This window comes from Ambystoma mexicanum, chromosome 6q (assembly GCF_040938575.1).
Source record: "Ambystoma mexicanum isolate Mex_15411 chromosome 6q, UKY_AmexF1_1, whole genome shotgun sequence".
NCBI classification, from domain to species: Eukaryota; Metazoa; Chordata; class Amphibia; order Caudata; family Ambystomatidae; genus Ambystoma; species Ambystoma mexicanum.
In genome coordinates this window covers 271,459,456-271,477,442 of record NC_090937.1, presented here as the reverse complement: position 1 = coordinate 271,477,442, position 17,987 = coordinate 271,459,456, and the positions used below count along the sequence as shown (strand labels likewise).

General features: G+C 46.5%; 1 protein-coding gene across 2 annotated transcripts in view; it reads right to left on the bottom strand.

Moving 5' to 3' along the window:
• HERC3 (HECT and RLD domain containing E3 ubiquitin protein ligase 3) overlaps nt 1-17,987 on the bottom strand; it is a 1,960,519-nt gene that overhangs the window by 501,250 nt on the left and 1,441,282 nt on the right. For both annotated transcript variants that reach the window (XM_069630741.1, XM_069630742.1), the window contains 2 exons: nt 5,186-5,209; nt 5,017-5,106 (listed from right to left, as the gene is read on the bottom strand). In XM_069630741.1, the coding sequence (XP_069486842.1) occupies nt 5,017-5,106; nt 5,186-5,209 (114 nt within the window). The remainder of the gene's footprint in view (nt 1-5,016; nt 5,107-5,185; nt 5,210-17,987) is intronic.

Below are 17,987 nucleotides of genomic sequence, written 5' to 3'. Positions count from 1 at the left end.
AGAGAGAGTGAGGTGAGGAAAGAAGTGTAGAAGTTAGGGAGGTGAGTGGAGGAGGTAGGATTTTAGGAAAGAGCGGAAGGCAGGATAGGAGGAAATAGAGCGGATGTGGAGAGGGAGGCGGTTCAAGTGGAAAGGAGCAAGTAGTATGAAGGAGCGGAAGCGAGAAGGGGCGCGAGGGGGAGAAGAGAGTAGGAACAGGTCAGAAGAGCGGAGTGGGCGAGAAGGAGTATAGAAAGTAATAAGGGAGGAAAAGTAAGGTAGAGCAAGACCGTAGAGGGATTTGAAGATAAGGCACAGGAAGTTTAATTTTAGCTGGGAATGAAAAGTGAGCCAACCAAGTGAGGAGAGCGAAGAGGAGATGGAGTCAAGGGGTGAGAGAAGGCAGAGAGAGCCAATAGCAGAGTGATAGACAGATCTGAGAGGTTTAAGGTGAGAGGAGGGGAGACCGAATAAGAGAGTGGAGCAGTAGAAAAGTCTGGATAAGGGAGGTGATTAAGAGCTTAGTAGCAGGAAATGTGAGGTAGGGTCGAATTTTACGGATGTTAAAAAGGTGAAAGCAGCAGGATTTAGCAGTGAGAGAAATGTGGTGAGAGAGAGAGATTGAAATCAATGTGAAGACCAAGGTTACGGGCATGGGGAGATAAGGAGAGTTGGGAAGGGGAAAAGAGAATGAAAGGGGGAGGGGGAAAGGAGTGGTGTTGGCAGGGAAGAACAGGACTTCAGTTTTGTCCGCATTTAGGGACAGGAAGTGAGAGGACATCCATGATTTAATAGCGGAGAGACAAGAGGAAAGCTTAAGATGGATGTCAGTGGTGAACGAGGAGAAGGAGAGGAAAAGCTAAGTATTGTCTGCGCAGAAATGGTGTGAAACACCAAAAGATAATAGGGGCTAAGAAGAAGTATAAAGTGAGAAGAGAAATGGGCCAAGGACAGAGCCTGGGGGGACACCATGGTTGAGAGGATAGGTAGGGGAGGTATAGCCACCCCAGGAGACTTCAAAAGTGCAGTTGGAAAGATAGGAGGAGAACCAGTTGAGGACAGAGTCTTTAAGGCCAAAGGATGAGACAGAATTAAGAAGAGGATGATCAACAGTAGCAGAGAGGTTGAGGAGGATGGGAATGGAGGAGTGCTTAGAGTAGCGGGCAGAAAGGAGAGAGATGAGAAGAGAGATGAGAGCAGTTTCAGTGGAGTGGTGAGGGCAGAAACCAGATTGGGTAGGGGGGAGGAGAGAGAGAGGTTGGAGACGAAGGAGGAGAGTTGAGAATAGACAATTTGTTCAAGAAGTAAGGGTAAAAGGGAGATGGGGCGATAGTTGGCTACAAGGTGGGGGTTAGCTTAGGGTTTCTTGAGAATGGGGATGATTGTTGCATGTTTGAACGGAAGAGGAAAGGTGGAAGTAGAGAGACAAGTGTTGAAAAAGGAGGTAAGATAGGGTAGGAGGAGGGGGTAGATTTTAGGAATAAGAGGTAGGAATGTAGTCGGAGGGGGAAGCGGTGGGATGAGTTTTAGATAAGAGGAGGGAAACATCAGATTGAGTGACAGGAGTGAAGGAGGACAAGGTAGAAGGCAGGGGAGGGGGGCAGAGGGGGAGTAAGAAGGTTGAGGACTTTGTTAGAGAAGAAAGTGGCGAGATCAGAGGCAGAGAGAGGGGAGGGAATAGAATGATCGGGGAAAGGGGGAGAGAGAAGACAATTTAGGTTTGAAAGATGCGGCGAGGGTGAATTGGAAATATTAGAAGTTTATGGGTAGATGAGATTGCGATGTCTGAATGAGGAGTTGGAGTGAGCGGTAGGTTAGGGGTGGGGGTTACGGAAGGTTGAAAGAAGAGATTGTCATGATGACAAGGTAGAGAGCTTTGAGGGGGGGGGAGAGGGAAGGGCAGTAGGGAAGGGAAGGGAAGGGTGTGGGAGTGATGGGAGGAGAGGGGCATAACAAGGAGCTCTTGCTCGTAATGAGGCAGCCAATAGGACAGGGTGGGGGGATCAGGTACCACCAGGTTAGGGGGGCAGAGGTTGAGGTAAGCGGGTGGCAGCGAGAGAATATGGTCGTGGGGGAGGCAGATGTGAACTAGTGGAAATTGGAAGGGTAGAGGTGAAGAATTGTCACACTATGAGACTGTTAGAAAGGGCAATGGTGGGCAGAGTTGAAAGTTAACAATAGGCAGCAAGAGTAGGATGCAGGAGATGGCCAAAAGGGGTATTCACGCTGAGGAAGAACAAGCGGCCAGGCCAAAGGGACAGCGCCCGTAGGGTTCTACAGAGGTTGTTAGGAGAGACTACAGGGTGGAAGTGGGCAGAGCAGGGTTCAAAGCGGAGGGGTCGCTATGTGGAGGCAGTCTGGTGAGAGCAGGGCGCGAAACGGAGCACCCCAGGCAGTCACAGTCGTGATGAAGAGGCAGCCAGGATGGTTGCAGAAGGAGCCGCTAAGTGGAGGCGGCCCGGCGGAAGCAGGGGGAGAAATGGAGCACCTCAGACAGAGGCGTAGTCTTAGTGTGGAAGCGGCTAGGATGTTTGCAGAGGGAGGGCGGGTGGGTGTCTAGGTTCAAGGTTGCAGGAGGAGCCGCTGTGTGGAGGCAGCCTGATGAGGGTTCAAGGATGCAGGAGGAGCTGCTGTGTGGAGGCAACCTGATGAGAGCATGGGGCGAAACGGAGCACTCCAGGCAGAGTCACAGCCGTAAAGTAGAGGCGGCCAGGAAGGGGCAGCTGGGTTCGGGTGGAGACACGGCCGTAAAGAGGCGGCAGATAGGTGCCGTTATACGGAGGCAGCCATGAAGGGGCAGGGTGCAAACAGCGCAAGGCAGCACGGCCCAGGCAAAGAAATGTCCATTGTGGAGGCGGTGAGATTGGAGAAGGGCTCGAGGTAGTGCAGCCAGTGCCGCTCGGTCCTGGCGGAGACTCAGTGCAGTGATCCTGGCGGATTCTCGGTGGAGAACGGCTCGAGGCAGTGCACCAAGTGCTGCTCGGTCCTGGTAGATACTCGGTGCAGTGGTCCTGGCGGAGACTCAATGGATAGGGCTCGAGGCAGTGCACTCAATAAAGCTCAGACCTGGCGGAGACACGGTCGTGAAGAGGCGGCAGATAGGAGCCGTTCTATGGAGACAGCCAGGATGGGGAGGGCGCGAAACAGCACAAGGCAGCGCAGCCCAGGCAAAGAAATGTCCGTTGTGGAGACGATGAGATTAGAGAAGGGCTCAAGGCAGTGTAACCAGGATGAGTCAACGCTGATGTGCTGAAGCGGTCAGGCAGGAGCAGTGTGCGAGACAGTGCGCTACAGGCAGAACCACGGCGGTAGAAGATTTGTTTGTGTGTTGAAACTCAAAGTCCTTGAAATAAATATATTTGTATTTTTAATATATCTACACCTGACTGTGAGTGATTTGTAAGTGTCCTTTCCTCTGTGTGCTCTTTGAGGTCTTTCAGTCACCCTCACCCCTCCTGAGACCTAGTCTTGATGGCCGCCAAGCTACCTTCATTGGTCTGGCTTGTCCAAAAGGTTACCCTGTTCCAAGAAACTGGGCTGGCCTCCTGAACCTCTGCCCACCAGGTCAGAGTTCAGAAATCCATCTTAACACAAGCAACATTGAGTGTGGATAAAGGTGTTATCTAGGCAATGATTCCATTAAGAAGGATCTTTACTCCAAAATGCATTGGATCTTCATATACGTGATTTTTAAAAGTAAGTCCTATGTTTTGTTTGCAATTTGTATCTATGTTGTTTCCTGGTGATTAAGGTCATTGTTTGTTTGTCATTTGAGGGCCAACCAGCCAATCACTAAAAAGGGCTGTGGGCTGATGGTCAGATGACCAACCATACTGGTTGGTCAGTAGGACTGCCACTCAGCCCTAGCCACCTGCACATGAAGTGAGAGGGATAGTTCAGAGACCTGTACTGGCCTAAACCAGTTGGAACCGATATGGAGGCTGTCATTGTGGGATCACAAAGAGCCCACATGGGCAAAACGGTCATTTTGGGCCTACCTCACGGTCACCTAGACAAAGGAAAACTCTAAAACACAAAATGGCTGAGAGCTGGATTTATAAGAACCACTGGTACCCCAATGACAACTAAAAAGGTACATTGAGCTATCAATGCAGTAAATTACTTGAACACCCGGTGAAGCCAAAACTAAAGTAGAACTGCCACCAACCAACTCGCTAAAACCGGTGTATGGTGAAAAATTCACCCTAGGACACAATTGGGGAATGAGTGGCATCCCTTGTACTGGGCACATTAGGGGCAAGCCAATGCCCTATATAAGGTGAAAAGAGGTGTAATGACAGGGGGACTTCAGTAGAAGTCCTTCTGGCCACAACAAAGATGTCGGAAAAAGCAAAAAGTTGAGGGGTCCCAGAAAGTGGCCCTAGAATCCCAAAAACAGGAACTCTGGCTTAAGATCTATAGGAAACTAACCATTGGTTAAAGTAGGGAATGTTAGAGAGTCTCTGAGGGAGGTTAGAGAGATAAGGTCAATAGCTATTAGGTTAACATCTTAGCTTATTTAGCAATTAGCAAACAGAGGGAGAAAGAATCGCTATATGCTAACTTGATACAAAGGAGGGCAGGGCTAGGAAGGTGCTTAGAGACTCCCTATGGCCCACTGATAATTTAATAAAAACCGTTGCAAATTGGGGTGATTCTTGTGCCATCTGTGGCAATTCTTAGTAGCGTAGTTTCACAGGGGCTTCAGGTGCAATTTGATTTTCATGCCAATAGGATGAAACTAGATGAAACTAACCATATTTTTAAGTAGGCCTGTTTTTCTAGGTAAAAGTAAAAGGGAACCGTTTAGATTGAATTTCAGAAATGTGGGTTTATCTATGTTTTGTGTTGGTTTAAGAACATGTTAGTAGATGAAAAATAAAGAATCTAAAAGAAAAAGAAACAATAATACAATAATCTAAGATGGACAGTACCAGGGGGCCATATTTGATCTGTATAGGTTGGGGACCCTCAAGCAAAAGCAGGTGAAAACGATTTGTTTCTTCATTTGAATTGAGAAAATAGATGTCACATTACCTGCATTTGTAATTCTGCATCGGTCTGCAACATTTTGGTCTTTGCTTGTGCATCAAAGATGAAAGGGTAAGAACAGAGCGTCACAGAATCCTGGAAGAAAAATTGCTGTTAACATTGCTCACTAGCATAGTACAAAATGGCTTTATATTTGAAATATTGACAAAGGTACCTGCATGATAGCTGGGCGAACTTTCTGTGGATAAAAAAAAGAGGTAGCAAGGTTAATCAGATTGCAATACATGTCCGATGCATGCTCTTAAACAACTTACTGTCGGTCTGGCCAATAGAGACAACCAAGTTAAGAACGTTTGAACATTTAATTGGAAAAAGCAAAACACAACTGCGGTCTGGGATTTTCTTCTTGTTGACTGACATTAAAGGACATAATAAAGAAGTGTAGTCTAACATTTTACCTCTGTAGGGACATTTGTGGTTACGTGTTATACACCAACTGAAGATCAAACAAAGCAAAAACAAAACAAAAAAACCCTGGGCCTCAAGCTCTTTTTTTTTTTAAACCTTCAGAATCAAGGATTCCAGAATTTGAAGGAAGGCTGGCGGGCAGCTTAACTGACTAGCTCTTGTTCTCTACTCTGATATCCTGCAAAATTACAAGTACTATACTGGGAAAGTGGTAAATTTGATAGATTTGGATGGGGTGGCGAGGTTCCACAGAAAGACAAGCAGGTAGGTGGAGAGGAGTCTACTTGTAGACCCCCCACCCCTAGACCCCAGCTGAACTACCTCTGAAAAAGGCCAATCCATAGAGCTCTGAACCTTAGCCCCACTCTACACAAAAGGTTGTCTTACTGGCCATCACAGAAGTTGCCCTTCCAATTAGAAAATTAAAGAAAACCTTTGTAACAATGAGCACCGGGAATGCTGGGATTATAAAAAAGACTGAACTGTTGGAAAACGGGGTTGGTTTGCCAAATTACTATATATTTCCTAGAGAAAATGGTGGAGATGTTAACTTTGGGATCCTGGGGCTAGAAACAAACAAACACAAGTGCAGGTCCAGGAGGGATACCCATGAAAGACCATTCTCCAAATAGAGGGGTTGCCATGATTTCCATTATACTCTGTGTGAGATAAGCATGCAATCAAGAGATTGACGCATACAACAGAAGAATCGTTTTCAAAACCTTTATTTAAATTGTCAGGGTGGTTTCATTCCTATCTTGTCTTAACTCTAAGGAGGGAATGTTCCCTACCTAAATAATACTAGGGGACGTCTTGGTCTTGTCAGTTCAAAACAAAATGCCGTCTGTGTCACAACCCTATGCTTGCCCTGACTTCTTTTTAAAAAAAATTATATTTATTTATAATTTCCATATACAGTAACAAACAGAAGATAACTCACCCCCAACTCCTCCCAACCCCCCCCCCCTCCGTCCGGTGGATAGTCTTTGAGCCAGCTGGGATCTACTCATGCTGCGAATATGTTATTCTTATTTTGTGTGGGCACCACTGTTCCATGTAGTCCGACTGAAGGTATTCCAGTACCTTCTACCATTCTTTTGCAAAGGAGCCCCCGCGCCCTGCAAGGTGTGGGATAATTTCCCCATAGTTACCAACGTCCATACCCTTCTGTAACCAGCTAAAGATCAAAGGGAGGTCCAGTTGTTTCGAACTCTGGGCTATGGCCGCCCAGGCTGCTATTAGCAGTCCCATAAAGCTCTTCCATTGCGATTTAGATAACTCCTTTGCTGTTTGGCCCCTGAGCCCGCACATCCACACTTGCTCCCCCATTTGAGCCACGTTCGGGAACATCCCCTGCATCTGTGCCTTTACCTCGTCCTAGAAGCCCTGAATCCCTTTGCAGCCCCACCAGATATGCCTCTATGTACCTTCGCCCCCACACGCTCTCCAGCACAAATTGGATGCATTTGGAAACATTGCATGCAACTGCACTGGGGTCAGGTGCCACTGGGTCATAACCCTTATCCACATTTCCCTCATTTGGACTGAGCAGGTTATCCTTGGGACACTGCCCCATAGTTCCTCCCACTGTAGTTTATTGATGGGTCCCCCCATCGTACGTTCCCACTTCACCATGTAATTCCAGTTGACCCTTTCCACCTACACATTGATAAACTTATAGAGAGTCAACACCAGTTTCCTGGTTCCGGGATTGAATATAGGATACTTTTCAAACTGGGTTAGGTCTAGTGTCGCCGCCTGCTTGAGCGTTGGGGTAGCTAACCAGTGTCTGAGTTGCTCATATTTAAACGTGTTTGATTCCCTGAGGTTCAGGCTGCTTTTGCATGTCTCGAACGGGAGCACCTCTTGTTCTTCCATCATTTCCCCAATTTTTGTATACCCTGCTTTTTCCCCCAAGGCCTGAACGCCCCCCTTTCCATGCCAGGGGGGGGGGATTCTGGGTTCCCAAACATAGGGGTAAACGGGCCAGGCACCACAGTTACTGAGCCGTACCGTGTGAGTTCATCCCATACATCCAGTGTGGCCATCATGACCTCGCTAACTCGTAGGTTTGGGTGCCTGGTCTGGCTCCCCTTCCACAGCAACTCCCTTCTAGCCACTGCCCTATCCTGCGCGGCCCAGAACTTCTGTTGCTCTTCCCCCATCCACTCTTTCAAAATCCACAGCTGCGTTGCCTGATAATACCTTCAGAAGTGTGGCAGCGCCATGCCCTCCTCCGTAGTTAGAGCCGTTAATACTGCCCTTGAGACACTTGGTGCCTTCCTCTTCCAAATGAATGATGAGACCGCCTTTGCAAGAGCCCTGAAGAAGGATTTGGGGACCCTGATCAGAATAGCTTGGAAGAAGTATAACAGTTTTGGGAATAGGGTCATCTTTACTGAGGAGACTCGCCACCACCAAGAAATCGCCAGCGGGTTCCACTTCTCCAAGTCCCTCTTAATTTTCCCCAGCAAGTCCGGGAAGTTTCCCCCATATAGCTAATCCACCATGCTCGTAAGAGTTATGCCCAGATATTTGACCCCTTTTCTGCCAGCTTTAATCCCAGGGAATCTGCCATTCTCTTTATCCCCCCTTTATCACCTGCCAGGGGAAGAATTTCTGATTTATTCCTGTTAATCTTCAATCCCGAGACCGTCCCAAAGTTATCTAGTTCCCGGATCACCTCTGGAAGAGTGCGTGTTGGGTCTGTCATGATCACCAGCAGGTCGTCCGCATACGCGACTCCCTTATGCTGCATGCCTGCCATTTCTATCCCCTCAATAGCCCCGGACTCCCTGATCCTGATTAGGAGTGGCTCCAGGAATATTGCGTATAATAGGGGTGAGAGCAGGCTCCCCTGTTTGGTACCCCTTGTTAACTCCACTCTACCCGTGACCTCCCCATTAATGCCAATTCTAATCGAAGGGGAATTGTAATTAGCCCTTACGTTCAGAAATGTTTCCCCAAACCCCATCCGTGCTAGTGTTTCAAACCGGATTGACCATTCCACCCGGTCAAATGCCTTTTCGGCATCAACCGCTAGCAAAATTGCGGGTGTTTGCTTGACTCCAACTTTCTCTACCAAGTGTACTATATGCCTCAGATTGTCATGAGTTTGCCTACCTGGGATAAAACCTGATTGATCTTTGTTGATCAGGTTGGGGAGGAGTGGGGACAGCCTGGATAGAATTTTCATTTAGATTTTAGCCTCTTTATTTATCAAGGCAATTGGATGTTAGGACCCTGGGTACGATGGATCTTTTCCCGGTTTGTGAAAGACCAGGACCTTCGGTTCGTTCATAGTTTGGGTCACATTTCCCTCCCCTCTGAATGAATTGTACATCTTAGTCAGGAATGGGATCATCGCCTCTACATACCTTTTATAAAAGGCCACGGTGAACCCGTCTGGCCCCGGTGCCCTACTCTTCTGGAGCCCCTTAATTGCCATCCTCACTTCCTCCTCCCTGATGTCCCCTTCTAACTCCTCCCTGTCCTCTTCTGAAATTTGCGGCATTGTGAGAGAATTCAAATACCTATCTTCTTGCCCTCACTTCTAATATATAAATGTAGTGAATGTCTAGCTCCTTTCGCAAGTTCAGGATTTCAAACGTTCCTTCTTGAAATAATAATTCACCAGAACCATTTTCACATAAGCTCAGGGGTTCCCTTCCCCAAGCTTCAAATACTGATGCACAAAAACAATGTTCCAAAGGGCTCAGGGGGTCCCGTCCCAAAGCCTCAAGCACTGTAGCATAAAACAAGGTTCTCAAGGAAGCTCAGGGTTTCCCTTCCCCCAAGCTTCAAGCACTGTGGCATATCACAATATTCAGTCTCTATTCTGCTTTCACCATTCTCTTCACTTGGTTGGGGCTTCCTGGTCTGGGTGCAGTTAATAGGACGCCCAGCCCAGCCACTACAGGTCACGCAACCAGTTGCCCTCTTCCGACCTCGCCGTCTTGACACTTTCAAAATAAAGCTGTAAGTTCACAAATCATAGGGTTAACCAACCCTTCATTGACTACTACTTCCTTATTACTCCTTGATGGCTTTCAATTTGCTAGCTTTAACTTCTTCTTGTCAATATTGCCCATTGTTCCTCATCAGTCTGGTTAGCCTCACAACCCCCTTCCCAGGGGAGGAAAATATGGGAGAGGATGACCCAGGCTCGGAAGAGGAGCCAACAGAAGCAAATCTTTCTTCCCAAGAGGAGGAAGAAAAAACAGGAGGTAGAATGGGGGATTCCCAGGGGAGGTAAAAGAGCCTGCAAAGAGAAACACCTGGAGGATGACCAGGGGGAAATAACGGACATGTCGAGCCGGAGGACATTAGGAAACCCAGGTCCTCCGATTGGCAGCCCTCCCCCAGAGTATTGAGATACTTGACCACAAGACTGCCGAAACGCTAGACAAGGAAGTGAGACAGCGCATGATGGCAGAGTGTCCGCACCCAAATCTTCCGGGCAAAGTAGCGGCAACACCAGAGCTGGATCCAAAGATGCTAGCTTTCATTACAAAAACGAATATAGACCCACGTAAAGGCATAGACAGGTCGAGGAGGAGCTGCCAAGAGAAAGTGCTCGATTTGGCAGGGCCACTGGCTAAAATAATGGACCTGGCCGAAAGAGCGAGACACACCAGAAAGGAAGTAAACCCGTAGGCCCTAGCAAATTGGCCCCAAAGAGCAGTTTGCATCCTGGGAAATGCAAATTGCATATCCTCGGAGAGGAGGAGAGGGCTCCTGCTTAAAATAGATACGAAGCTGGGAGACCTGGCCTCATACGAAGCAGAAGAAGCAGCCCAAGGTCTCCTCTTCGGAGAGACCTTTGGAAAGGAAATGGGCAGATTCGTCAGCATCTATACATTGCTAGAAAAAGCACAGGCAGCGATTCGAAAGATCTTCCCAGGCAGAGTTTTTGCCTGGACTGGCCGCTACCGAGGTCAAGCGGCCGGTCGATTCCAGGAAGGTAGGAAACCTCACAACAGCAGACCCCAATACTGAGAAGGCAAGCAACATGACTCCTCCCTCCCTAGCAAAAGGCGCTTTCCACGCGGCCGCAGAGGTATCACCAACTAGTTCCTCTAGATCAAGACTCTGTCACAGAACTAGAATGGTGGTTGAAGAATATGGACGCCTGGTATAGACGTGCATTATTCGGAGATCGGCCCGATTTAGTAATAGAATCAGACGCCAGCCGAGTAGGATGGGGAGCATGGTGCGGACCCTCGGAAACAGGAGGAAAATGGAGCGTAGAAGAGCTGCGTCTTCACATAAACTGCTTGGAGTTACTAGCGGGCTCCTTCGCGATCAAGGCTTTCACAAAAGAGAAAGTCAGTTCCTGTGTCCTCCTCAAGATGGACAGTATCTCGGCGGTCAGGTACATCAACCACCTGGGAGGTACCAAATCGAAACTGTTAGCAGAGCTAGCAAAGTACTTCTGGCACTTTTGCCTGCAGTCAGGGACGTCGGTGACTGCGGAATATCTTTCAGGAGAGCTCAACATGGTAGCAGACTGAAACTCCCATATCGAGCAGATTCCAGCAATTGTAAGCTGAGCACAGAGGTATTTCAATTTCAGCAATTGGATCTCCTGCGGGGACCGATTCATACTGACCTGTTTGCATCACGACTCAACTGCAGACAAAGGACTATTTCAGTTGGAGCCTAGACCCCAGCTCCAGGGACAGATGCGTTTCTGCAGGATTGGATTGTCTTCCCCCCCTTTCATGATGCTGAGCAGAGTCTTAGCGAAGTGTCGCAGAGAGAAAACAGAACTAGCACTCGTAGCTCCCATGTGGAAATCACAAGTACGGTTCCTGACACTGATGGAGCTGAAAGTAGACCGGCCACAAGTTCTTCCAGACGGGGAACAATTGCTCACGGACCCAGCTGGGTCATTTCATCCTCTGAGAATGAGAAGGACTCTCATGCTAATTGCGTGAGGAGACGCTGGGCACTGCCAGGTATTTCGGCGCTGCCGAGCTCCTCTCAGTATCATGGGCTGCTTCTACACAGAGGAGCTATGACTCGGCTTTGAATAAGTGGTCGAACTGGTGCAGAGGGAGACATGTTCATCCCATTTCAGCATCTGTAGTAGCGATTCGGAATTTCCAAGCAGATCTTTTGCAAGATGGTAGAGCTTTCAGAACCATAGGAGTGTATAGATCAGCAATATCGGAAGGATATCTGCCCATTGAGGGAACACCAACAGGAGAACATCCAGCAGTAATACGGATGATTAAAGGAGCTTGATTCAAGGTGCCTCCGGAGCCGAAGTACTTGCAGCTATGGGATGTGACCGTAGTACTATGATTACTGGCGAGTTGGCCACCAAATAAATATCTGACATTAAAGCAATTGTCTGGGAAGTTAGCCATGCTATTGTGCCTGGTGTCCTGCAAGCGAGTATCGGACGTCAGAGCGTTTGAGGTACAGAGGAAAGTGTTTGGCCCAGAAGGCATTACATTTACAATAGTCAAAGGAACGAAGTCGAATTCCACTATGGTTCATTACCCCTATCTACCAAATAATACGAAATGGTGTGTGGCATTGTGCAATAAGTAATATGAGAATAGGACGACACAGTTGTTGACGGCACGCAGGAAGACCTTTCAAGCAGTAGCAACGGCTATCATAGCCAGATGGGTGCGAGAACTGATGCAGCTAGCAGGCATTGATCTAAAGAAATTTGGGGCGCATTCTGTGAGAGGAGCTATGGCATCAAACGTATACTCCGCAGGACCAATCCTACAGGATATTATGCAAGCAGCAGATTGGGACAGTGATCATACCTATAAGACATTCCATTTTAAACCAATTGAAGTGGTAACAGCCAATGTGATGGGAATCTTTGAACAAGCATAATGCTCACCTCCAGTCTTGATATAGAAGGAAGATTATCCCTGCTTACTGCGCAGGGAGTTTTGAATTTATTAAAGACTAGGAAGCAAGCATTAATTTCCCGCCCTCTTGCATGTACTGTATAAACTTAAATGTACATTTGTCTTAAGTGGTTAGCAGTACACGGATACCACCCTAATGCCATGTCTTGTTTGCTCCATAGGAGATGGCCAGAAGAATAGTTGAGCTGGCTGGGAGAGACATAACAAGCCCAGAGAGAACAGGAGGACGCAGTTAGCCGTGGCGAGTTCAAGGCTCCTGTGGAATCAGAGTTGGAGTTTGACATATTTCATCAAGCACAGTTTTGTTAAGGGTGCAGTTCAGAGCACTCAAAGAAGAGGAGTCGTCCACCGGAAGGAAGTGATATATGGACTGGCTGGACATTAACAGGAACTACAGAGACAGTGGAAGTTGTAGTTTAAGAAAGAAAAAAGGAGTGATGAAAGACGTTTTCTACAGTTTTTCCTTATTTTGTTGAAACTGCTGTGGAGTAGTTAATAAAGAAGTTGAAGCATAATGCTCACCTCCTAGTTTTTAATAGAATCAAGACTCCCTGCGCAGTAGCAAGGGGTAATCTTCATTGTTTTACACAGCAAGTCAATATGATCGCTTTGTGTGTGTGAGAGCGTCTGCTCCAAGGAGTTACTGCCTGCCTCTCAACTTTTGATCACCTACCCAGCTCAGGAAAAGTAATGACACGTTAGTTAGACTGTGCCATCGTACTGCATGCAGGCTATCGATCTGCGTTTGTCATTACGCGCACTCTCGATACGAACTTGATAGGACGTATTATTTCAGCTTTTTTTTAATTCCTTTTTGGTTTTGGCTGGTAGGTGGCTGTAGTAATCATGGATGTATTGGTAAAAATGTGTACTTGATGTACACTTAAAACATGTTTAAAGTCATCAAAACGCGTTTACAAGCCCACATGAAATCTCTTTCATGATCATTGCACATTTCTAAGCCATGCACGCCTCTCTTGGTTATCACTGGATGGTCTTTCACTTTGACAAGCAAATGCCGACTCATGCCTAACTTTGCACATATTTTAGGTGGCATAAAAGTAATGTGTTTGATCCCTTTTTGATGAATCCTGAAATGTCCTTTTCTACATGGAAAAGAAAACGCAATAAGAAAAAATACAAGTTTTTGTTTCTTGGCTAAATTAGTATGCTGTTTGAAAAGTTGGCAGCAGATGCTTTGTTCTGGTGACATGGGCCTCATTACGAGGTTGGCGGTAATTCAGTGGTAAATCTGCCAAATGACCTCAAACTTGAATACTGTTACTGCCACTTGGTATGATGAGTTTACCATGGGATTACAATTGGAGGCAATTCCCAATTTTTGGCGTCCATAGGACACAATGGGGATTTTTGGTGGATCTACCACCGGTGAAATTACTGCACGGTAAATCCACTGATTCTTTTTTGTTTGTTTTTATGCAGTGGCGGATTCACCTCCTACTTTTTTCTGGAAGTAAATTTGCCACTTTACCTCCAAAGGTATAATTCATCAGTACAGGAGAAACAGCAGTAATTCCGTTACCGCCCAAAGAAAAGGTAGTAACAGAATTACTGCCACCTTTTCCCCAAACCACCAAACTTGTAATGAGGCCCATAAATAGATATTCCTTCCTTCTTCTGTAGACACCATCACCCACACATTAGACAAGTCCCAGTCCAACACACCATCTTTTAAATAGAACTGTATCCCTTCCATTTATATGTGAACCATACCACTATCTCCCCTCATTGCTTTTAAGACTGTTTTACCTCCAAGGGTGACGATGCCTGCAGGGGAACCATGTCGTTCTTAGGTTAATTACCAAGCCCACAATCTGGTTCAGATAGCTCTTAGCTTCTTACATCACAAAGGTGCTTGCTTTTTTTGTAACTGGGCAGCCCCATGCACATTCCAATTCTCATTTATTTTCATTCACGTACCACACTCCATGCCACAAGTGTCATTAGAGTATGATAACAAGATGTTCAAAACAGATTTGGCAGGAAGTAGTCCATGAGGTGGGGAGAGTATGTTCTAGACGAGCAAGGACTTCTTTCCTTTCTAAAACGTTTTCTTCACGAGATTGGTAAATGTGATAAATATAATCCAGTTTACTGCATTTAAAGTAAGGTAATATAAAACCACATCTGTTTGAATCCCTAAAATGAAAAGGAAGTTGTTACCCGTTTATATCTGTGAAAAGGCTATGGACCTCCGAGCTCGAATGAGGGAGGGGGCGGAGGGAAAGGAAAGCTGCAGCTACAAAACCCAAGTAAATGGCAACCAAACAAATCATATAGTTATAAAGTAATAAAAGACTGTGTCTGAACGTTCAAATGTTGCCAACCCACTTTGGCAGCCTTTTGTATTACTCCCTATAGCTCTACATCAGATGTCTCGGATCTATTTCCTAAATATTTCCTAAAGCTCTTCACCCACTAAAAGTCGCTGGGTGCAGTACACAAAATAATGACACAAATCGACTAGATTTACAGAATTTGGGCAACCACAAAAGTAAGAAAATAAAAACCAGGGCGAGAAAAAAATACAATTGATAATGAAACTATATTTCAGAAAAATACTCTTGGAATTTAATCAAAAGCAAAATCCTGTTTTGCATGCCACAGTCATGACTACACATTTCTAAGAGCACTAAGATAGTGAAGGAAAAGCATGTTTCAAAAGATGAGCCTTCCATCGTTTTGTAAAGGAGAGCAAGGAAGGCATACAAAACCGCAGGAGGAACTGCATAATTGCAGTAGAGTGGAAGAAAAGCCTTTGTCTGATTACTTGTCTTTGCATAATAGTTGCATATCCAACTCCAAGGAAGGCCTATTGTGCCTGGATCCTCTAGTCATATGTTCTGTGGGCTAAATACCCAGATTGAGATTGGACAAATGTCTTGTAGGTCACAAAGCACAGCTTAAAATTGAATTGTTAAGTGGAAGAGAGGTGGTGATAATGAAACAAAAAGAAGGTGGTATGATCACATTTGCACGCCCTAACCATCAACAGCCAGAGAAGATGGATTTTATGGATCAGCTTAGCGTCACCTAATAGATGACCCTAATTACAATGTATCCTTACTCCAATCTGAATGCTCAAATACAAAGGAAAATGCTGGCAAATTTGGCTTTACCAACTTTCATCCATAAGTAACAAGTATTGGTAATGCCAACAGTGTTGGCTTTTGTGTAGGCATGGGCAAGGCACTTCCCATGCATTGTCGTGGTGGTATTAACTGGCTATCGATACTAGCAGCTGCAAAATGGTACGTGCACATGGGCATCTAATAGCAGTGCCTGGCAAATGCCTAATACATATACACAAGCCAAAACTGTTGGCTTTAACAATGCTTGTTGTAAGCAGGACTTTGGTGAAGGAAATGCATAGTGCTTATAAATAGAGTAGCTGAAGCCAGACCTGGTTAAGACATTTTTATTACACCAGTAGCTTGTTGACAACTCTGATTAAGTGATTAACTCTCAGAAGACTTCTTTGAAAAAACACTGGCAGGCACTTGGAGTGCAACGTTTTGATGGTAAGGTTTGAGTAAAGCAAGCTGTTAGACAGAAACCTGTGCAGTTCCCTCTGGGACCACTGCAAAAGATTTAAGGCTACAGGTGTTTGGCAGTAAACCCACTTGGTAGCAGCCTGTACCACCCAGATTTACCTGGTAGCTGTGGCTGAGCAGTCAGACTTCCCTCAAGAAGAGTTAGGCAGTATACAGAGCATACATAATAGGTACAGAGGCACAGTAGTTCAAACAAACACTGACCAGAGCTAGGTGTAAAAGTATATAATTATTTATTTAAAAGACACACTCATAAATTACACTAGCACAGAAAAGGTAAGTAAGTCAAAACACAGTCACTATTACTTATATGTACATCCCTAGTTATTTGTTGGACAAGTCTACGCTAACACCACTTATTTCCAAACAGAGGTGAGCGCTTAACGTTAGATGGCACTCCAACAAGTTAGTTAAAAAGGGAGGGAAAAGGCAGAAATAATGAAAACAGCAAGGTAAAACACTTTTCAGAGATTCACAGTAAGTTTAACAAGGCAGTCTATTGAGGAGCAAGGAAGTTCGGTTGCCAGGCCCACTCTAGGGAAAGCCAGGCGAAAAGATGCCCAAGATCACACAATGTCACAAGTCTTTACAGGTGAGTCGAAAAGGGTCTTCTCAGTTAAGAAAAGTTTAGTTAGGGTGTCCCAGGCTTACCCAGGGTCGAGAGCCGAGGGTTAAATCTACCCCGTACAATCGGTGGCAAGGAAAGCCGGGCGGAACACGGTACCTTTAAAATGGAAAGGATCCTCCAGCGGTGGCAGTTGTTCCTGGCAGTGGGTGCAAGTCGCGGCGTCGTCCAGAGGAGGAGAAGATCTCGTCGTGGAGGAAAGCTGGAGGTCGTTGCACTACCAGGGAAGAAACCAGCCGTGGAGTTTTTTCCGGTTAAAAGGATGTTACCCCTCTTTCGCGGTTGAGGTAAAAAGTGGTATCCCGGTTGCCGGGGTGCTTGGCACAGGCAAGGTGGCCACGAGATGCTTCAGGGCGGCGAAAAGAAGGCAGAAACTGGTTGTCCCCACCAGTCAAGGGAAGAAGACTCTCCGGCGGGAGACCTTCTCTGTCGTCGGAAAAAGTGGTGAGACGGTTCCGCAGGGCTCCACCGGTGGTGTCGTCTTGGCAGGTCGGCTCGGCTTCTCCCTCTTCGGCTTCTTAGGTCCTGTGGCGACTTCTGAAGAACCAGTCCCAAAAACCCTGCTTTTATGCAGCAAACCCCCATTCATACAGCCTAGCTGTCACTCAAACATGCTAAGTGGTGAGCGGGGTGGCTCACCACCTGGGCCAATCACACCAGAGTGCGTCATGAGTTGGTAAGGCAACTCAGTCCAGGGTGCCTAAACCCCCTCCCATACCCCCTGTGGTACCCAGACAGAATGGCACCACTTTGGAGGGCTTCTGTGCAGAAGCCCGCCAAAAGTGGAACTAAGGCTCGACTCGGGTTCAGGGTTACTGAAATGAACCTAGACGCCATTTTGGCGGCGAGTTCTGGCAAAAAATCCCAACCGGTGAATTTATATTAAATAAATAAACCGGCGGTATCTTTAACATTGCACCAAAAAGTGGTGCATTAAAATCAATGGGAAATCCCATTGGGAAATATTCCGGTGGAATATTGCCGTGGTATCCACTGCCACCAGCCAGAAACTCGGCGAGGGGGGACGGGACAGTACCCCCTCGACAACAGACCCAGGGGCAATCTAATTGCCCCTACCAGTACTTCCACAGTATGATGGTTTGTACTGGTTAAGTTCCTAAGTTAAGACTAGTAAAGTCAATGGTGACTTTACAGACCCAGGGAGACAGTAGTCAGTCCCAGGGTGTGGAGTCTATGTTCGGGGGTCTCTATGACACCCCTGTGTTACTGCACTGAGGGTGCTGTGTAACACACATTCAAAAAAACCAATGATAGCCTATGGGAGAAAATATACCCCATAGCCCATAAGCACATAGTAAGTCACAGAAACACTCTCAAGTCATGTCCAAGAGTGAGGGTAAAAGAGTCTCACTCTTGGCAGGAGAAAAAATAAACCCCAAAAATCCAGCAAAGCTGCTGGGGGACTCACTAGGTTAGGAAATTCAGCCT